We start from the raw sequence: 23,286 nt of genomic DNA, 5'->3' as shown, positions 1-23,286 counted from the left end.
TCTCTCTCTCTCTCTCTCTCTCTCTATACATATATATATATATATATATATATATATATATATATATAAATATATATATATATATATAAACATACACACACACACACACACGCACACATACATATATATACACACACATACATATATATATATATATATATATATATATATATATATATATATATATATATATATATATATATATATATATACACATGTACACACTAGGGTTGGGCCGATAGACGATGCCATCATCCATCGCCGATGGCTGATAGACAACACGATGCTGAGCCGGCTTCACCGATCCTCTGCCCCCGATGCAAACTTGTTCACGAAAAATACACACTCAGGCCCCGTTTACACTAATACATCTTAGTTTTAAAATAGCATTTTAGAACGAAAATGATCCACATTCACACTGTGTTTTACCTAGCATTACTGAACTGCCCTCCGTCCACTTAAAGCGCACATCACGTGACCACACATAAACACACAGCCACACACACTGAGCTCCAAGCAGAGAGCAGTGCATGTCGGACAGTTTATCAAGAATGTACTGCTGGATCGCGTCTCACTATAGTTGTTAAACGTGATATTTATTTCATCTCATCTCTAACGACTCTACGGTCTTTAAAATCTATCAGGTAACGTGTCACAGCGTCAGTACACTGCTTCAAATTTTTACTTTCAGTTACTTTCAGTAATTTTAGTGAAAACATCAGATACTGTTGCTTGTGCAGCTTTTTTACCGACCAAGTGTGTGGACGCCATTATAACGACACAGTCCTGCGGAAAAAGTGATTGACAGGTGGTAATTTGTGTGTAACTTATATCTTTATTTATTTATGATTTGTTTATGGGTAAAACAAACACAATGCAGGTCAGGTAGTTGAAACAGTAGACTACAAATAATTCACTCATTATGAATGAATGAATTATTTATAAATAATTAATTCACCTCCGCCTATGGCGACGATGATATCGTCCATCGCAATGTATCACATTAGACATCGTACGATGCCAAATTGGCCGACATCGCCTAACCCTAATACACACCAGGGATGTGATTCTACGAATTTCCATATTTTCCGAACTCAATGGGGCGACCATCGATTTTTATTTTTATTTTATTTTGCACTACTTGATTTTTATTTGCAATTCTTTATTTTTTGTTTGCAAAGTTCCTTTTTATTCCTTTGCACTTTTTTTGGCATTATTTTACAGTTTTTTTTTTTACTCAATACTTAATTATTTGTTAGCAAAACTTTCTATGTAGCAACTATATATGGCCCTAGATTAACTTCATAAGCTCCGCCCTCTTTCAAAAAGAACACAATCTCATTTGAATTTAAAGTGACAGTCACCTAAAAGGGTCAGTTTCAAAAAGTTCTGAAAACTGTTTGTGTGTTATTTTGAGCTGAAACTTCACAAACACACTCCAGAGGCTTATTTTACATCTTGTTAATAATAGGTCCGCTTTAAATGCAAAAGAAAAATTGAGTATGAGAGGATTATCTTTTCCTGGTGTATCCATAAGAGCGTCGCTGGCCTTTTGATCATAACAGAGTGTGTTTATGTTGTTAGGGTTTAGTCATGGCGATACGCAGCACCAGCTCGACTGCAGGAAATGCCAGAGCGCTGGTGAAGGATCCTAGAGCTGGAAATGTTGAGTTTGGCTTTTGTCCCAGAGGTCACAGGAATATGAGATGCTCACGGCCTTACAATTACGTCTTAACTGGGAACAGCTCAGTTTTGTCTGCTCAGGAGACACAGATTTATTGTAGGGCTGCACGATATTGGAAAAATCTGACATTGCAATATTTAGTTTTTCTGCAAGAAATATTGCAATTATATATACAAATTCACCAGATGATGTACAGTGATCAGCATATAAGAGTACACCCCTCACAAATCTCTCATTTAGATTCATCTGTTCTATAGGAAGCTTTACAATATTATATTTGTACATATACATTGGATGTAGGGCTGGGCGATTTGACCTAAAATCTAAATCTCGATAAATTGAACATTTGAACTATTACGATTACTTGATTACTTGACTTGGATTTCGTTACAAAGTTCTTATTTTTGATTTTTTGATTTTTGCCTTTCCTAGGATTATAGTTCATACCATAACAAAATGAACTGTTGCTAATGTAGGCTAATTAAAAAAAAAAATCATGTAGCGTAATGTTGAGTGCACCTCGTGCTCCACGTCATAGCAGAAAGTGCGTCACCGTAGCATACTATGGCGAGGGAGGCGAGTATTTTCAATGCTCCAACTGCTTAAAAACGCAGAAACTGTGCTCAATTCCACTGCGTGTGTTTTCTGGACAGTCTTTCATTGACACTTACAGCAGAAGCCCCTATTTCACAGCGATTGAAAGAATGAAAGTAATCTCTCTCTCTCTCTCTCTCTCTCTCTCTCTCTCTCTCTCTCTCTCTCTCTCTCACTGTAGCCCATTTGACCTGCTGTTTCCGCTGTTACAGGTCGCTACAAGTAGTGAGGCTACTAGCTTAACAACATTTCTCAGTAGCGTGGCGGCAGCGTCGCTACTTTCTAAATCAAATAGCTTTTCAGTACCGAAGCTATTTTATTAGTCAAGTAGCGCAGTAGCGTCCACAAAGCTACAGTTACCAATCACAGATCAATAAGTGACGCCACCGACATTCACTGAGCTGTGAGGCCGGTGTCTAGCCGAAGAAAGTAAATCCATATGAATGGGAGAAGGATTATTTCTTTTTCTTCTTCCTGTTTTATGGTGTTGACAAGTTTTGGTGCGTTACTGCCACCTCTGGTGAAACTTGCTTGATGGAAAGATTACTGAGGGAGAGGACTTATTTCTGAAGCAGGATTCCTTGTGACCATACCTCGAGAAGTACATGTTAAGATGCATCAACGTAATTTCTGATGCTGTGCTCCAAAAATAAAAATACTATATAATATAAAACACTATAATGCTTATTACAATATATATATATATATATTGTTACATTATATATATATATATATATATATATATTGTTACATTATAGTGTTAAATCAAAAATATTTCCTTTTACTATAAATGACTATAGTATTTTAAATGTGTAACACCTGGTCTTATTGGAATGTTTTTTTTAGCTGTTATACTATAATCTGTTTCTGTTTAGTACAGCGTATTATGTACAGTAAATAACTGAACTAAACTGTTATGCCGCATATGATTCATTGACAGTTTTATTAATCGATAAGAGAGTATTGATTTGGATTTAAGTTGCTTTGATTTAAAAATGAAAATTGTAAAAATAGCTTAGATGTAGCTAAGTTACTTTTGCCATGTAGCTTTTAGCTTAGCTTGTTACATTTCCTAGGGGGTAGCTTTAGTGTAGTTAAGCTACGTTTTAAGTAGAGTAGCTAATAGCTTACCTCACTACATTTGTCAAGTAGCTTGCCCAACACTGACAATATTTATACTGATGATTTTAAATCTTGCACCTCACAATTATCTTTATTTAGAAAAAAACTAACTAATACTGAAACGAATAAAAATTTAACTAAAACTAAGTCATTTCAAAATATAGAAACTAATAAAAACTAGTAAATCTGCCTCTAAAAACTAATTTAAACGAAACAAAAAGTTGAAAACAAAAAGTCAAAACGAAATTGAAACTAAAACTAATAAAAAATCCAAAACTATTATAACCTTGGTAGTGAAGGCTTTTACAGTCTTAAAACATCTATAATAATTGAAAAAAATAAAGCAGATTACTTTGAAGATTTTGCCTATCGCACGTTATTTTTAGAATGTAACTCCCGCGATGAATGAGGGACCACTGTATAAACAATTTCACAAGATGACTTGAAAACTGCTATTAGCAAAGAATTTGTACATTTATAATCATCTTGGTGATTCTGTAGGGAAGTGAATCATGCATAAAATGTAATAAAAATACAAGCAAATACAAAAAAACCTAAGATAAATGTGAAGTAATAATAATTAATAATAATTCCTTACATTTATATAGCGCTTTTCTGGGCACTCAAAGCGCTTTACACAATGGGGGGAATCTCCTCATCCACCACCAGTGTGCAGCATCCACCTGGATGACGTGACGGCAGCCATTTTGCGCCAGACCGCACACCACACTGCTGATGATGGAGAGGAGACAGTGATGAAGCCAATTGGAATATAGGGAGGGTTAGGAAGCCATGATGGACAGAGACCAGTGGGCAGATTTGGCCAGGATGCCGGGGTCAAACCCCTACTCTTTTTCGAAGGACATCCTGGGATTTTTAACGACCACAGAGAGTCGGGACCTCGGTTTAACGTCTCATCTGAGAGACGGCGCTTACTGAGCACCTGCTGTCGCACGCAAGTTCAGATTGCAGCAGCAGTAATGTTAGCAGACCAAGATGAGTGGAGCTGAAATAGAGGATGGCCCATCCTCTCAAAATCAGACGTCTGGCAACATTTCGGTTGTACAGTCATTGCTTTAGACTCATCCGCTTTTCGACACGCATACTGGGTCAAACATCTTTAGTTTTAAAGTCTTCACAGTGATTTACATACTTTGCACAGCGACAGGGATACCTCCTAATGGTGTTGAAAGAGTCACATACTGTATTTATAAGGTACAATTCACCATAAAATATCATTCTGTCTTCATATAATGTTCCCTCCGCAAAATCACACATGACGTGAGCTGTTACTACAGAGGGCGGACTTTGATAGACGCGCACGTATGGCAAGCCGTTTTAGCATTTAAACCTTTGTTCTGACTATCCATAAATATATTTAGAGATATCTCTAATTATATTTTGACTAGTCATAATTATAATTCGACTAGTCAGAATGACAATTAGAGATATCTGCAATTACAATTGGACTAGTACGAAATCAGATTGGAGATATCTGCAAATATATTATGACTAGTCATATTCCTCCATTGACTTCCATTGAAAAATATTTGCAGATATCTCTAAATCAGTTTTGACTAGTCACAATTGTAATTAGAGATATCTCTAAATGAATTTAATTAAATATGAATTAAATACCTGGAAATGTGGATTTTTTTTGCACACACAAAAAACGCAAGTGACCAAGCAAAGCCTTAAGCTCTTACTGTTAAATTCAATTGAATAAAAAGCTTATTTCTTTTGCATCTTTACTTAAATTGTTCCTTAATTTTGTCTCTGTCATTTCAATAATATTTTTAAGAAGTTTTAAAATTGTTTTATTTTCCAGAGACAGTCCTGTTTAATTTATTTTCTTAAAGAAGGTTCAGTTTAACAAGTTAAAGCAAAAGAAATACATAAAAAAATAGTTTACTTGGTAAAATTTGCATTTCAGTTTAATTTTAAATTTTTAATCCAAATATCGTGATACATATCAAATCGTGAACATTATATCGTGATACACATCGTATCGTGAGCTGAGTGTATCGTTACACCCCTAGTAAAGATGCTTGTGCATCAATACTTTGAACTCTATCTGGATCTAAAAACATGCAAATGAAACAACTTTGACTCCATTTTGGTTAAACTCTGCAATAACTACACAATTCTCATGTGTTCTGAACTGTCATGTCAACTATAATCATAACTCAACATTGTATATCCTGCGATGTGACTATTGCGGATTTTGATGTCGATGCTGAAACAATATATTGTGCAGCCCTAATTTATTGTCAAAGAGAGAGATTTTTGTTGTGGAAATACAACTGTGCCATGCTGGATCAGCAAGTTTTCACTTGAGTGTTTCTATTTACTCGCCCGAGGCGGAAACATGTGTGGGTTTTTTCTGAAAATAGCGAGGGCCTGAGCTCCTTTAAGCCTCTTGATTTCCTTTTCTCTCACAGATGTGGACGAGTGCGCCGAGGCCCTGGACAGCTGCAGTATAGATGCCATCTGTCAGAACACCCTCAAGTCATACAAATGCATCTGCAAATCAGGATACAAAGGCGACGGGAAACACTGTGAAGGTGAGAAGCATTCACTGAGAGAGAACGATGCTAAAACACACCAGACCAATGAAGGAAGAATACTGAAAATAAACACTTGATTCTGGATATTTAGTGTAGACTGCATGCAAAGAGCGTCTTATTTTGGAGTAAGGTGTGCAAGGGGTCTTAAAGTCTTAAAATATCAAAAACTACATTTACATTTTAGGCATTTAGACTTATATTCACTGAATTATTGTCTTGTAGATCTTAAATCATTTAATTTTCCAATGAGGGATGCGTTTTCCAAATGACGACGTAACTGGCGGTGTTATATTATGAAAGAAGTGTTTGCCATTTGATGCAAATGCTTCATTCTGACACGTGTATGGCATTTTGAATGCAGTGTTACATTTCGATGGAGACGTGAGGCATTTGGTGTGTGCAGTTTTGAGAATTGTGTATAGAGTTTTAAAAAACAGGGGACTCTGGTTTGAAAATGTGTGTGAGCAGTTTGAAAAAAACTGTAAAAATCTTGAACCTTTTGCTGTCGGAGATGAATGTTTGCATCTGACAACAGGTTTTGAAGTTTGGTTTCATTCTATAACACTGGACTTATTTTTCTATGAAAGTTTAAACTTTGAGTGTTTAAACAGGAGAAAAAAGTGTGGGAAGAATGAGGGAAAAGCACTGAAAATAAACACTTGATTCTGGATATTTAGTGCACACTGCATGCAAAGAGCGTCTTATTTTGGATTAAGGTGTGCAAGGGGTCTTAAAGTCTTAAAATATCAAAAACTACATTTACATTTTAGGCGTTAAAAAGACTTATTTTCACTGAATTATTGTCTTGTAGATCTTAAATCATAAAATTTTCCAATGAGGGATGCGTTTTCCAAATGACGACGTAACTGGCGGTGTTATATCATGAAAGAAGTGTTTGCCATTTGATGCAAATGCTTCATTCTGACACGTGTATGGCATTTTGAATGCAGTGTTAAATTTCGAAGGAGACGTGAGGCATTTTGTGTGTGCAGTTTTGAGAATTGTGTATAGATTTTTAAAAAACAGGGGACACTGGTTTGAAAATGTGTGTGAGCAGTTTGAAAAAAAACTGTAAAATCTTTATAAACCTTTTGCTGACGGAGATGAATGTTTGTACCTGACAACAGGTTTTGAAGTTTGGTTTCATTCTATAACACTGGACTTATTTTTCTATGAAAGGGTGCTTTCACATCTGTAGTTCGCTTCATTTGGTCCAGACCAAGGGCAATAAATGATACATTGTTGCATTTTCTGCCGTCTTGGGTCGTTTTCACACCACACTGCTGGCTTTGGTTCGAACCAGTTGAAACGAACCAAAATAGAGTCATCTGACAAAATCCACATCTCTCATTGGCCAGATGTTGTTGAACATATTTCCTAAACTGCTTATTGATTGGTCAGAAATCACGTGCGGGAAAATGCCAGTGAACTCCCGCAGGTAAACAAAACCTTTAACTCTGGAGGGACGACTGCGCTGGCTGATTGTATGCCTGCTTTAGACAAACTAGACATTACGAAAATCAAGCGCGGCTGCAGCTGGAAAACAGTGTTTTAATGCATAGCTCGTCACTTCAGGAGGAGGAGTAAAATAATTTAGCTAAACTGCGACATGGTCATCTTGCGGAAATATTACCAACAATCCATCAGGTAATGTTTTCCCCTCTCTCTCTCTCTCTCTCTCTGTTGGTAAAGCGCTGTCAACAAATATTTTTTCCCCATATCCCATAATGCACAGCGCATTGGCCTACGATAGCTGGATTTGTCCAAAAGGTGCAGTACTTTTTGCAGTTGGACCTGTTTTAGTACGGATCATATTCTCACCACAAACGAACCGCTCCAGAGTTCGTTTGAAAGCGTACCGAGACCACCTCTTCAAGCAGGTCTCGGTAGACTTATTTGGTTCGCTTTTGGTGCGCACTCGAGTACGATTGCTGCGTTCTCACCTGCCCAAACGAACCGCACCAAAAGGGGAAATGAACTCTAGTGCGATTCAATCCAACTAAATAAGTCAGGTGTGAAAGCACCCAAAGTTTGAACTTTGAGAGTGTTTAAACAGGAGAGAAACGTGTGGGAAGAATGAGGGGAAAATACTGAAAATAAACACTTGATTCTGGATATTTAGTGTAGACTGCATGCAAAGAGCGTCTTATTTTGGAATAAGGTTTGCAAGGGGTCTTAAAGTCTTAAAATATCAAAAACTACATTTACATTTTAGGAGTTAAAAAGTCTTATATTCACTGAATTATTGTCTTGTAGATCTTAAATCATTTCATTTTCCAATGAGGGGGGCTTTTTCCAAATAACAGCATAACTGGCGGCTGAACTACCGCAGTACGATGCATTGTTTGGGAAAAGAGCAATGCAGTGCAAATGTTTCCTAAAATCCGTAGTTTCTCTATCCCAGGTTCATCATTTGAGCCACGTCAGTTATATCATAAAACGCCCATAATGATGATCTAAATAGGGTGGTTACAACTTATTTAGAGAAGAACCCCATAATGTCTATTTACAAATTATATTGTTTTATATGCGCACACATTAAAAAAAATCCAATATTAGTTTTGGTAAAAACATGCACTCGAGCTCCATATTAATTAAAATATATGTAAATGTCACATTCATTCATTCATTTTCTTGTCGGCTTAGTCCCTTTATTAATCTGGGGTCGCCACAGCGGAATGAACCGCCAACTTATCCAGCAAGTTTTATTTTTACGCAGCGGATGCCCTTCCAGCCGCAACCCATCTCTGGAAAACATTCACATACACTCATTCACACACTCATACACTACGGACAATTTAGCCTACCCAATTCACCTGTACCGGAGCACCCGGAGAAAACCCACACGAACGCTGGGAGAACATGTCAACTCCACACAGAAATGCCAACTGAGCCGAGGCTCGAACCAGCGACCTTCTTGCTGTGAGGCGAACGTGCTATCCACTGCGCCACTGCGTCGCCGTAAATGGCACATATAGAGCCAATTCTTCCTTTACAAATATAATTAAGAACATTACATATTCTCAATCATAAAATCACTTACAAAAGCTAACATGTATTCCAATATCATATATAACTCACATAAATAAATAGTAGGATATTGTTTATTTTTTTTTTATTTTTTTGAAAAGTCTACTTTTACAATGTGACACATGCAAACCACTGCAGAAATGTTCTAACCAAGAGGCTCTTGTCATCTACAGTACAGATATTTAATAAATAACCTAATATAAATTTACACGATTAACGTGTGCTATGTTTTTTGTTTTCACAAGCTTTGCAGATGAAACATAAATTCCGCTTTTAAATAATAGCTCACCCACAGCTTTCATCATGAGTCACGTTCAAAATGGCATCAATGTTTTCAAAGTGCACTGCACTTGCGACCTTAGTTGACGATGGATTTCGGAAACGCACCCCTGGTGAACTCTCATCCAATCACCAACAATACATCTCAATAAAACTTTTAACAAAATGGCAGTTTATGTAGGTGCAATACCCTAGTGGTTAGTGCGCAGACATTTGGTGCAGTGGCACGTCAGGGCGTCCCGAGTTCGAATCCCGGCTTGAGGATATTTTCTTACCCTCACCCTCCCCCTCTCTCTCTCTCTGCAAGTTCGCTTCCTGTCTTAATACTGTCCTATCTAATAAAGGCAAAAAGGCCAAAAATAAATCTTTAAAAAATAAATAAATAAATAATTTATTTATTAGCTGCAATTTTTTAAAGTCTACCAGAGTTTGTTTGTGTTGACGCATTATATAAAATATTCAATTCAATGTCTCTTTATTTCTAAAGCGCTTTTACGATGTAGATTGTGTCAAAGCTCCTAAACATAGAAGTTTTAGTAAATTGAAACTGTCAGTCCAGTTTTCAGAGTTGAAATTCAGTTTAGTTCAGTTCAGTGTGGTTTAATTTTCACTGCTGAAAGTCCAAACATTGAAGAGCAATCCCATCGATGTGCAGCTCCACAAGTTTCAAACAAAGCAAGCCAGTGGTGACGGTGAAAAAGAAAAAAAACTTCATCAAGTGATGAAAGTAAAGGAAAAGAAAACCAGGCTCAGTTGGGGACGACCATTTCTCCTCTAGCCAAACTTCTTGTGCAGAGCTGCAGTCTAGGCGTCGGAGGCTGGAGAAGGCTGGACATCCATCGTGGAGAAGCTGCAGGTGTGAGTAGGTCACCAGTGGGTGTACATGCTGGCCCATGGGATCAATGAGGAGACTCGTCTGTCACTGGGGTCCTCCATGACTACCACAGCATCTGCTCAGGATACGGCCTGGTCCAGGATTATGGACACCTCTAGAAGTCCTCCATGTTTAAAATATGTGGCTAAGAAATAACAAAATGCCCCTTTTTTTGGAGGAGACCGTTAAAAATCTTTTCCACTGGCTGTTAGAATAAAATGCTTAGTGTTGAACCCCATATAAAATAAATTCTATTCACAATAGTCTTGAAAAGGTCTTAAAAAATCTTTAATTTGGTGGCCTACATCATCCGTAAGTGGAAGATGTTTGGAACCATCAGGACTCTTCCTTGAGCTGGCCAGCCATCTAAGCTGACTGATCGGGGGTTATGGGCCTTACTCAGGGAGGTGATCAATAACCTAATAGTCACTCTGTCCAGCGTTCTTCTGTGGAGAGAGGAAAACCTTACAGAAAGACAACTGTGCAGCAATCCACCAATCAGGCCTGTATGGTTGAGTGGCCAGACGGAAGCCACTCACTGCCTGGAATTAGCCAAAAGGCATCTGAAAGACACTCAGACTATAAGAAACTAAATTCTCTGGTCTGATGAGACTAAAATGAAACTCTTTGGAGTGAATGCCAGGCGTTACGTTTGAAGAAAACCAAGCTAATAGCATCCCTACAGTGAAGAATGGTGGTGGCAGTATCATGCTGTGGGGATGTTTTTCAGCAGCAGGAACTGGAAGACTAGTCAGGATAGAGGGAAAGATTAATGCAGCAATGTACAGAGACATCCTGAACAAAACCTGCTTCAGAGTGCTGTTGACCTCAGACTGAGGCGACAGTTCATCTTCCAGCAAGACAATGACCCAAAGCACACCACCAAAATATCAATGGAGTGGCTTCACAACAACTCAGTGAATGTTCTTGAGTGACCCAGCCAAAGCCCAGATCTTAATCCTATTGAACATCTCTGGAGAGATCTGAAAGTGGCTGTACACCGTCACTTTTCATACGACCTAATAGAGCTTGAGAGGTATTGCAAAGAGGAAAGGGCAAAAATTCCCAAAGACAGGTGTGCCAAGCTTGTGGCATCATATTTAAAGACTCTTGAGGCTGTAATTGCTGCCAAAAGTGCATCAACGCAGTATTGCGCAAAGACTGTGAATACTGGTGTGCATGTGATGTTTCAGGTTTTTTATTTTTAATTAATTTGCAACAATTTCAAAAAAATATTTTCCACATTGTCATCATGGTGTATTGTGTGTAGAATTCTGAGGAAATAAATGAATTTAATCCATTTTGGAGTAAGGCTGTAACATAAAAAAACAGGTGTTATGAATACTTTCCGAACGTATACAGTGCTCAGCATATGTTGATACACCCCTCACAAATCTATTTTTTTAATTTCTATTTTAATAGGAAGCTATACATTATTATATTTGTGCATACCCATTACATTAGTCAGTACTGAAGCCAAATCTGGAGCTAATCTAACAAAATAACTTATGATAACGATTCAAAAACCAGTACAGCCAAATTCACGTTAAAGAAAAATTAAATACAGTAAATAAAATAAATTAAATACAAATTTTTACAAAGAGGAAAAATCAAGAGAAGCAAACAATTGAAAAAAAAAAAGTTGAAATTTTGTAGGTTGTAGTTTATTTTTGCATTATTTAGCTTTGTTTATTTGTATTATCTTGCAATTCCTAAATATGTTTGATTAAACTATTATTTTAAATAAATATATTTGTTTAATAAATCTGTTTTGTGCAAATGCACCAAAATAAATAGCCTATATTCACTGAGAAATATTCATTTTCAAAATGGACTGTACTCAATAATGCCGAGCACTGTATAAAGTTTATAATGTAAGTGCTTTATACGTACTAATAGACAGAGAGATGCAAATATAGAACTAATAGAAATAAATATAGCTTATTTATAACACATAATACAAAAATAAAACGTTTGCACCTTTGACTGAATTCACACTTTTTGTCCTCTTTTCGTTCCACTGTATAATTGTATTTAAATGCATGCAAGATAAATAGACCTGAATGTAAATATAGCGAGATATAACGAGATTCAGATTGCTGTTTGAGCTAGTTAAGAACTGTGACCAGCCATGCTGCTCATTTCAACAGGCGATTGCTGCGTTCACAAGGCTTAAAGACTGTTATTTACTCCGAAGCCACGTTATTTGTAGCAAATAGCTATCAAGAGTTTTGCAATAGCTTTCATAGGATTAGGATCCGGTTTTTAGTGCTTGTCTTGATGTGTGTGCAGAAATTCAGCACGTGGAGAAGTATATTTGAACAGCGATGCTCGTATCTCTCCAGCACACATTTGTATTTCCACACCATATCAAGGGCTTTACAGGCTGATCCCAGTTCAGTCATGAGGGCCGTTTTAACGCAGCACAAACATTCCCGAACTCATTCACTTCCCAGTGTTTTGCCTGGGCTTAAGATGTTTGTATCCAGAAAGGATCACATTGGCTAAGTGGCTCCAAAAGCAGCATACACCTCTCCAAATACAACTGAGCTTTAAAAACTTCCCTCAAGGCATACCAGAACACAATATAAGCAAAGATATGGCTATATCAACGCAGAGCTCCAGACCAAGACTGCAAGCTTGGCTTTTGACCAACGACTTGTCTAATTATGCCAATTAACTCAGTTAAGCCTTTTATTGCAAAGACAAAATTAATGAGTTATTAAAGCTATTATGTCTCAAAATGCTAAAAAAAGATTGGGAACATATTTGCAAATGTATTCAAGAGATGGCAGATCATCTTATTTGCAACGTTAACTCTAAATTTCTCTTATATGAAAGGCAAAAGCCTCTAGATTACACTTATTGTACCAAAATAAAATTCAATTCAATTCAACTGTTTATTGTCATGTGCACAGTAAGGAAACGCGTCTCCCTGTACAATGAGATTCTTACTTTGCCGTCCACAGTGAAGTCACACACACAACATACACATCATACACATAAATACACATATATACACAGAAGTGACTGAAGTATGATTATAAAATGTAAGTATATAAATATCTATGAAAGTAAACAATATATAAACCTGATTTGAGTAATGAAACAGATGTAAACAATGTACAGTGTTTTTTTGTTTGTTTTTTTTTAATTGTGCTTATTATGCAAAAAGTGCCTAGTGCAATTGGCTTATGTGCAAAAAAATAAAATGGGATGGAGAATGTAGTGTTGTACTGAGCAGAAAAAGAGACTGTTATGTGCGTTGGTTATCTGTTTGGAAGTCTGATAGCTGATGGGAAGAAAGAGTTCTTGAGTCTGGCAGTCCTGCATCTCACACTCCTATACCTCCTGCCTGAGGGTAGGAGTGTGAATAATCCGTGTTGTGGGTGAGTGGGGTCTTTCAGGATGGAGGCAGTTCTCTTGTGGACTCTGTGATGGTAGATAGTCTGCAGGGAAGGCAGTGGGGACCTGATGATCTTCTCTGCAGTCCTCACCACTCTCTGCAGACGTTTGCGGTCCTTTTCAGTAGCGTTGCCATACCATACAGTAAAGCAGTTGGTCAGGATGCTCTCAACCACACAGCTGTAAAAGTTGCTGAGGATCTTAGATGACAGACCAAGTTTCCTTAGCTTCCTTAAGAAGTACAGCCGCTTTTGTGCTTTCTTGACCAGCTGGGTGGTGTTCAGTGTCCAGGTGAGGTCCTCACTGATGTGGACCCCCAGGTATTTAAAAATGTGACCATGTCTTGATTTTTAATGATTTAATTAGGACAGTAAGGTCTGACTTTGCTTAGACAAAAGTCTTGTCACTTAGCAGAAATAATGTACAGCTGAGTTCTCAAACGCAATTTACCTGGGGGCCGCTGGAGGCACGGTCAGGGTGAGGCTGGGTCGCATCAGGTTTTCCACAAGAAAATCCTCCCAGTCTTCTCAAGTCTAAAAAAAAATAATATAAATAATATAAAAAATAAAATAAAAAAGTAACTCATTAAGAATTAATAAGAAAATTAATCAATCAATCGGTAATAAATAATAATAATAATAATTAAAATAATAATATTTAAATTTACTGTTATTCACCGTGCTGTTGTTACAGGAAAAAGAAGCAACAGTGTTGTCATTTGGTTTCACTTCGTTAATATTATATAGAAATATATGTAATGTTTATTGTGTGATTAACTCAACCCAAGCTCATTCTGGAAACGTAGCCCCGCGAACGTTTCTGGAGACCGTGATTTACGTGGCCGGAGGTACGTAAGGCCGCGTTTAGTTTTTTTCGAGCGAACGGTGCGGGGGCGGTGTGGCGGTGTGGCGGCGATCGCCGGCCGATGGCTCGCCTCCGAGTGGAGGGCTTTCCCGATGCAACCAGTTTGAGGAGGAGCCAGCCGCAGGGACGACGACCGGGATCGAGTCCGGGGAACAGCGGTTCCGGAAATCAGGTAAGACGAAAAACGGAATCCGAAAAATAAGGGCGAGAACGCGGCGGGATCCGAAAACGGCTTTTGCTTTTTTTTTTTTTTTTTTCTGGATGGCTTTTGCGAACCGTCGCTCAGGTTTAGAGAAGGAGGAGGAGGAAGAGGAGGATGGCCGAGTCGGCCGATCCGGCGGCTTTTCGCGCGAGAACGGTGCAGGCGTGAACGGCGCGCGCTCCCAAGAGGTGCCCGAGACGCGAAAAAGCGCGCACAGCGGCCTTTCGCGGATCCGCGAAAACAAAAAACGCTTGAATACGTACCTCCCGGGGCGTAAATCGCGGTTCGCAGAAATGTCCGCAGGGCTACGTTTCCACAATGAGCCCGGGTTGGATTAACTCTCTAAGTGTCATTTTCATTTCACTTCCAAGTCAAAAATAGTAATTTAATTACTCACTCTGTCTAATCTTTAAGAACAGCCTACAGTTAGCTCCTCCATCATGTTCTGCTGCTGACTTGACTCGCTTTGCTTCGGTCTGCCGCTATTCTGATCCAGTGAGGCAGCTTCATCTTCTCGAGATCTCTTTTGATCAGCCTCATTATCAGATAGTAAAAAAAGAATGAAAATATGCTCGACTGCCTCTTTGCTATTTTAAACAAATACAGATATCATTTAGGTCAGCCCTGCTCACTACACACGAAACATTAACCACCAACCAATTAGAGCAGTGGTTGTCAATCTGTGGTACGTGCACCACTAGTGGTACGCAGGCTTCCTTCTAGTGGTACGCGGAGGATTGAAATTTGTCATGTACATGCTACACACATTTCAAAATTTATTAAAAATGATGTATATAATATGCCATAAATGACATATAGCCTAGATTTCTGAGGTAATCTGCCACATTTTTTTAAACTGTGCTGAATTGTAGCTGCTTTACTGGGCCTACTACGCTACTGTATTTCAATTCTGCTCATTTTGGTGGTACTTGGAGAAACGATTTTTTTGTTTGAGAGCCACTGAATTAGAGTGATTGTAAAAGTAAGAAACATGATTGGTTGAAAATATTGTTCATGGCCAATAGTTAAACGTGACTTTTGCTTTAACTTGCGCATGGTGACTACCGTCAATCCACAGTCTTCACTTGCACACACACACACACACACACACACACACACACACACACACACACACACACACACACACACACACTCTCTCTCTCTTTCTCTCTCTCTCTCTCTCTCTCTCTCTCAAGTTCAAGTTGCTTTATTGGCATGACATTAAGTACAGTATTGCCAAAGCACTTCAAATATGAAACATTAAAACCATTGAAAAATTAATAGTAATACAGATAAGATATAATGACACAAAAAAAAAACACACAAAAAAAACCAATACATTTGATTAATATAATAATAATAAAAAGTTTAAATTATTTAAATAAGATACATGAGTTTACATTAACCATTTCTTATGGTGTGTAGGGTGTATACATATTTTGCCGCTAGTCTAAATGTCAATTCGTCCTCTCCGAGTATATGGTAAAGTTTTTCTGAGTCATTTAAATTAAAAAATGAACTGATCAATGTTTCAAATTAGGGGAAAATTAAATAATATAATAAATCTCTCTCTCCCTCTCTCTCTTTCTAACAAACGCAAACGCATACACAAGTATTCACCGCACGCAATTTAATCCCGAATCAATTAAAATAAATACCGGAAAGCAAAACATGAATATCTGAATATTCAGAAACAGGATCTGACAAGCTCCGGCTCAAATTAAGCACTGATTTATATACATTTATCTACCTATAATGTCCCCTGGGCAGCAAAAAAAATAATAATAATAAAAATAAAAATAATAATAATAATTTTTTTGAAGTGTTGTGAATGAAGCACACTGGGATGAATATCCACTTGTGATGACTCGATAGCCCCTTTCACACATACAGACCTTTCCGGAAAATTACCGTCAATTTTCCGGAACAGCTTACAAATGGGAATTTTTCATCATTGGGGCCCTTTAATAAAACAGGACAAGTGTTATCAGAAAAGAATGATTAGAAATCATTTAACCTACTTGATGTTCTGCCATTTTAGTATTACATGAGTCAAAGGTGTGCTGTTTGTTGTTCATCAAGAAATATGTTTGATAAATGTAGTACAATTATCTCTTTTAAGCCCCTTTTAAGATTTTCAGACACATTTTGCCCCTCACATCCTTTTACTTTTTAGGTTATTTTTATAAGTTATATCCTAAAATGTCCATAAAATTGGTGGATGAAAACAGTTAATGGCATGACTGCCAAGCAAACTACTCTCCGTGTGTTTGGCTGTAATTACCATGTCATGTCCTTATCGGCAACATGTAGGATATTTCATGCTCTATTTCACATCTTAAAGGTAAAGAATTGAGTCTGTCATCTTTTTAATCTTGCTTTTAAAACACCAATTTCCCTTCCCTAAGGTAAGTCTGAAAACGAAGCCAAGAAACAGCAGAAATAGAGATAGACCTTGCAATGTTTGAATTCACAAAGTATCGGAATGATCTTATTATAGACTACACAATAAAAACCACATTTCTCCATCAGTAACTGTGTCTTGTTTCCAAGTGAAATGATTAGCCCATGCTTAAACAAGATAAATTTATTGGAGAAACATACGATATTAAGGTTTGAATTAGGTTTTTTTTTTCCCTTTAACTTTAACAGTTTATTTTCCTTTACTTTAAACCTGAAGTCTGGTTTGATTTGTGCTTAAAACATGAAAAAACTGTTTGCCAGTAGGGTGATTAAAATAGATTCAATACAAAAATAGTCTGCTGCTTCAATACAAAAATAGTGCTGTCGTGTAGTCAAATGTCTAATCGTGATCACAATATGCCATTTAGTGAATGGAATTAATGGTATCAAATAGCAGCACATTTGACAGACCTTGTTCAACCACTCACTGCTCATAAACGCAAAGTTTCTAATCAGCCAATCACATGGCAGCAACTTAATGCACTTAGGCATGTAGACATGGTCAAGACGATCTGCTGCAGTTCAAACTGAGAATTAGAATGAGGAAGAAAGGAGATTTAAGTGACTTTGAACGTGGCATGGTTGTTTGTACCAGACGGGCTGGTCTGAGTATTTCAGAAACTGCTGATCTACTGGGATTTTCACCCACAACCATTTCTAGGGTTTACAGAGAATGGTCCGAAAAAGTGAAAATATCCAGTGAGCGGCAGTTCTGTGGGCGCAAATGCCTTGTTGATGCCAGATGTCTGAGGAGAATGGCCAGACTGGTTCCAGCTGAGAGAAAGTCAACAGTAACACAAATAAGCACTCGCTACAACCGAGGTCTGCAAAAGAGCATCTCTGAACATACAACGCGTCCGACCTTAAAGCGGATGGGCTACAGCAGCAGAAGACCACACCGGGTGCCACTCCTGTCAGCTAAGAACAGGAAACTGAGGCTACAATTCACACAGGCTCACTAAAAATGGACAATAGAAGATTAGAAAAACAATGCCTGGTCTGATGAGTCTCGATTTCTGCAGCAACATTCAGATGGTCGGGTCAGAATTTGGCATCAACAACATGAAAGCATGGATCCATCCTGCCTTGTATCAACAGTTCAGGCTGGTGGTGGTGGTGGTGTAATAGTGTAGGGGATATTTTCTTGACACTTTGGTTCCATTAGTACCAATTGAGCATCGTGTCAATGCCACAGCCTACCTGAGTATTGTTGCTGACCATGTCCATCCCTTTATGACCACAGTGTGCCCATCTTCTGATGGCTACTTCCAGCAGGATAACGCACCATGTCATAAAGCGTGAATCATCTCAGACTGGTTTCTTGAATATGGCAATGGGTTCTCTGCACTCAAATGGCCTCCACAGTCACCATATCTCAATCCAATAGAGCACCTTTGGGATGTGGTGGAACGAGAGATCCGCATCATGGATGTGCAGCCGGCAAATCTGCAGCAACTGCGTGAAGCTATCATGTCAATATGGACCAAAATCTCTGAGGAATATTTCCAGTACCTTGTTAAATCTAAGCCATGAAGGATTAAGGCAGTTCGTAAGGCAAAAGGGGGTCCAACCGGGTACTAGTAAGGTGTACCTAATAAAGTGGCCGGTGAGTGTATAGTAAATTACTGAAAAAAAGTAATATAATTTATTTTTTTGTTTAATGCTTTGCAGCTTTCGTCATTTCTTTTCAATTGTTTTGTGGTCTGATGAGTTTTACACAACATTTTGTGTAGAGCTTTAAAATAAATATACAAGATATTAAATTCCTGTACGTACGAAGTCATCAGTTCACGTTTCAAGTCACTTGATTTACTGCTTAAATGCTTATGGTTGCATTAAACCATCATTAACCCAAAATCGTTATTCCAAACTGCTCCCTCTAAGCAGTTTTACACAACTGTTAGGTTAATTTTGCATGATGTGATCACTCCATATACGCACTGTAAACTCCATCATCTGAGTCGTAAGAGGCTATTTATTATTATCTGCATGCACTTCTGCAATCATCCCAGCGTGAAACGAAAAACCCGTAAACTAAATGAAGACTTGCAAACCATTACTTCCACTTTTGCAGAATTGCTTCTATTGTTCGGCCTTGTCGGAGACGCACATGTGGAGGGCAGAATAGCTTGTAATTTCATGCATGCCGTTTCTTCTGCGCTAAACCTGAAATGAAAACAGAAAGGGTAAAAGACTTTGTACTGTGTTGGAGGTGGGATTAAAAAAAGCATTCAGGAATAAAGACGCAAAAATAAAGGACTGTGAATGCCTCTCCGCAGTCACCGAGCCCCGACGACTACAAAGCGGAGAAGAGAAGTCTGGGTAATTAGTGCTCAATTGGCCGTCTAATGAGAGGGGACGGCCTGTGGTCCCCCCCCAACAGTCATCCACTTCTCTGTCTGGCTCTGAGATGTTTATTCAGCTGCTCTCGCAACCCAAACATGAGGCATAGTTCACCATAATCACTGCAGTTACTGGCACACAGAAGCTCGGAGTCCGCTAAATAAATTAATTAGGAACAAATTAATGCCGACGTGTTTTAAAAGGGCTCACATCCCACTTATTTCAAGGTCAACTTATGTTTTTATCTGCATGGAGAGTTTTTTCAAGGGCATTAGAGATGATGTAGCTTTTAAACTTTATGTACTGTACAGTTGAAGTCAAAATTATTAGCCCTCCTGATATTTTTTATTGTTTTCTTTTTCAAAAATTTCCCAAATGATGTTAAGGAGGGGCGAGGCAGTGGCGCAGAAGGTAGTGCTGTCGCCTCACAGCAAGAAGGTCGCTGGTTAGAACCTCGACTCAGTTGGCGTTTCTGTGTGGAGTTTGCATGTTCTTCCTGCCTTCGCGTGGGTTTCCTCCGGTGCTCCGGTTTCCCCCACAGTCCAAAGACATGTGGTACAAGTGAATTGGGTAGGCTAAATTGTCCGTTGTGTATGAGTGTGTGTGTGAATGTGTGTGTGGATGTTTCCCAGAGATTGGTTGTGGCTGGAAGGGCATCTGCTGCGTAAAAACTTGCTGGATAAGTTGGCGGTTCATTCCGCTGTGGCGACCCTGGATTAATAAAGGGACTAAGCCGACAAGAAAATCAATGAATGATGTTAAGGAGCAATTGATTTTTTTTTTTTACCGTATTTCCTATAATATTTTTATTCTGGAGAAAGTCGTATTTGTTTTATTTCGGCTAGAATAAAAGCAGTTTTAGATTTTTTTAATGTCGATATTATTAGCCTGCTTAAGCAATATTTGTTTTTCCGATTGTCTACAGAAGAAACCACTGTTATACGATTACTTGCCTAATTAACCTAGTTAAGCCTTTAAATATTAATGGGAAATGGGCATTTTTAAAAACTTCCTGTAATGATTAAGGTGGCACGGTGGCTTAGTGGTTAGCATTGTCACCTCACAACAAGACGGTTGCTGTTTCGAGCATTCGAGCATTGGCATTTCTGTGTGGAGTTTGCATGTTCTCTCCATCTTGGCGTGGGTTTCCTCCGTTTCCGCAAACACATGCACTAAGTTGAGTTGGATGAACTAAATTGGCCGTAGTTTGTGAATGTGTGAGTGAATGGGCGTTTTCCAGTACTGGGTTGCGGCTGAATGGGCATCTGCTGTGTAAAACATACGCTGGAACAGTTGGCGGTTCATTCCGCTGTGATGACCCATGATAAAAAAGGGACTAAGCCGAAGGAAATGAGTGAATGAATGTACAGATTTATACCAAGGTCAATATCTATACCACCCTAGTACCTTGTTACTTGTTTTATGCTAGATGTATGCACAAATTGGCCAAACAGAATCTTAGTAATGTGAAACCTCTCAGGTATATCGCAATAAACACAGTTCTGATTTGCGTTAGGTCGATAGACTGCCATCATCCATCGCAGATGGCCGATAGACACCACGATGCTGAGCTGGCATCGCGATCCTCCGCCCCGCCCCCTTTCCCAGCAGCAACCCTCTCGCGAAAAATACACACTTAGGCTCTGTTTACACTAATATGTCTTAGTTTTAAAATGACATTTTTTAACGAAATCAATCCACGTCTACACTAGTGTTTCACCTAGAATTTCTGGAAAGATCTTTCCGTCCACAGCTGAAAACGCTCATCACGTGACCACACACACACAAACTCTTGTTATGCGCTGCAGCGTCTGAGCTCTTGCAGTCAGCCCAGTTTATCAAGGATGTACTGCTGGATCGTGTCTCACTAAAATTGTTAAATGTGACATTTAATCCTGTCTCTATCTAACGACTCTTCAGTCTTTTGAATTTATCAGGTAACATGTCATGTTGTCAATACACTGCTTCAATCTTTCGCTTTCGCACTTTTACTTAGTAATTTTAGCGTAAACCTCAGATACTGTTGGCTGGTTCCTGTTTTTTGTGCCCCTTTTTTACCAACCAAGTTTGTTGACGTCGTTATAATGACACAGATCACTCTGCCTATTCATCCTAGAATCCCGCTAAAAAAGTGATTGACAGGTGGTCATTTGTGCGTAACTTATCTTTATTTATCTATGATTTGGTTATGGGTAAAACAAAGAACATGCTGGTCAGGTAGTTGAAACAGTAGTCTACAAATAATTAATTTGGTATGAACTAATTAATTATTCATAAATAATTTATTCACCGCCGCCTATGACAACGATGCCATCGCAATATTTCACATTATACATTGTATGGTTTGGTTGACCTCGCCCAACCCTATTCCGACTCTGATTTGGATATGTTTTGGCTGTGTTACAGACATCGATGAGTGTGCCAGCGAATATAATGGAGGATGTGTTCACGAGTGCATCAACATCCCTGGAAACTACAGATGCACGTGTTATGACGGCTTCCGTCTGGCCCACGACGGACACAACTGCTTGGGTAAGTCCTCCTTTGTCATATATTTTGGGTAAAAACTGCTTTAAAAAGTGTCCACAGACAAAAAAAAAAAAAAAATGCTAAAAGACAAGTAATTGTGTGTGAGGAAAGATTGAGTTAACTGAAATTTTCTTCCCTGATATTTTTGTCTGGTTCTGTTTATAAAAAAATTTACAAATCTTTGATCAAGATATTTTGGTCACACTTCAATAAAATCATACTTTAGAATTGCTCATAAACAGTTAATATATTAATAATAGGCAGATAACAACCCAGTAGTAAATGGTGTGAATTGTTAGTTAAACTTATGTAACCCCGCCATCCAACCCGCTCCGAGCTGGTATCGAACCGGCGACCGTCCGCATGGAAGTCGGTTGCTCTAACAAGGAGGCTAAAGACCATGGCCTCTAGCGTCTGACGCTAGAGCACCTTTAGAGGTCAGAGGAGTGAGGTTTACCTGCACGACACTTACTAGCTGGCCTCCGTTACACTCACCCCTCTAAACCTCACTCCCATCTGGGTCACTGCACCAGTGTAACCCCGCCAGTCCTACGCCACCCAACCTGCTCCGAGCTGGTATCGAACTGGCGACCTTCCTCTTGGGAGGCGGTTGCTCTAACAAGGAGGCTAAAGACCATGGCCTTGGCGTCTGTCGCTAGAGCAACTTCATGCTGCGTTCACACCAGACGTGTCAAGCGTGAGCGATTTAAATGTTAAGTCAATGCGAACGCGCGAATAGACATCCTGCGGTGCGATACGCGCGAATGGCGCAAATTGCGTGAATGGCGCAGGGCGAATTGAGCGTTTTGCGCGTTTGACGCACCTAACGAGCGTTTCACGCAAATCTCTCGATTTCGAAAATCTGAACTTCAGCGTACATTTGCCCGCGTTAACCAATCAGAGGCTTGCTCTTGTGGGGGCGTGATTGTGACGTAGAACCTGTTTTCGGTGTTTCAAGGGAAATCCTCCAGCCTTCACCGACAACAGTTCATCAAACTCGGCTTGGCTCAGTCAGAAGCACTGCTGAAAGCCTCCATCATCCAGGTTAAGTTTCTGGAGGAGTTTATGAACTCACAGAGCTGGATGCACCTCTGAAAGGATGTAGTGGACTCAGACACGACCCTAAACGTATCGACGCTGTTTTTCAGTCTTCATAAAGCACATAAACACTGTTATTTTCTTCATAAAATCCATGTTAGCCATTTAGCTATGAAGCTAGAGTCTTCGGGCAGACAGAAGCCCTGCCCATCACGCGAATCCGCGTCTGTTCTGATGTAAATTTGACACACGAATGAAGCGGGGTTTGACGCGCGAATGAAGCGAGTAAACT

At 38.9% G+C, this 23,286-nt stretch overlaps 1 protein-coding gene across 4 annotated transcripts in view; it reads left to right on the top strand.

Moving 5' to 3' along the window:
• scube3 (signal peptide, CUB domain, EGF-like 3) overlaps positions 1-23,286 on the top strand; it is a 315,447-nt gene that overhangs the window by 111,441 nt on the left and 180,720 nt on the right. For all 4 annotated transcript variants that reach the window (XM_073937886.1, XM_073937885.1, XM_021469709.3 and 1 more), the window contains 2 exon segments: positions 5,842-5,964; positions 21,834-21,959. Coding sequence is in view for 2 of the 4 variants with exons in the window: in XM_021469709.3 (XP_021325384.1) it covers positions 5,842-5,964; positions 21,834-21,959 (249 nt within the window). In the remaining 2 variants the exon portion in view is untranslated.

Source organism: Danio rerio, chromosome 23, assembly GCF_049306965.1.
Source record: "Danio rerio strain Tuebingen ecotype United States chromosome 23, GRCz12tu, whole genome shotgun sequence".
In the NCBI taxonomy this organism is placed as follows: Eukaryota; Metazoa; Chordata; class Actinopteri; order Cypriniformes; family Danionidae; genus Danio; species Danio rerio.
Note: the sequence above shows the minus strand (reverse complement) of the source record. Positions and strands in the feature narration are given on the sequence as shown.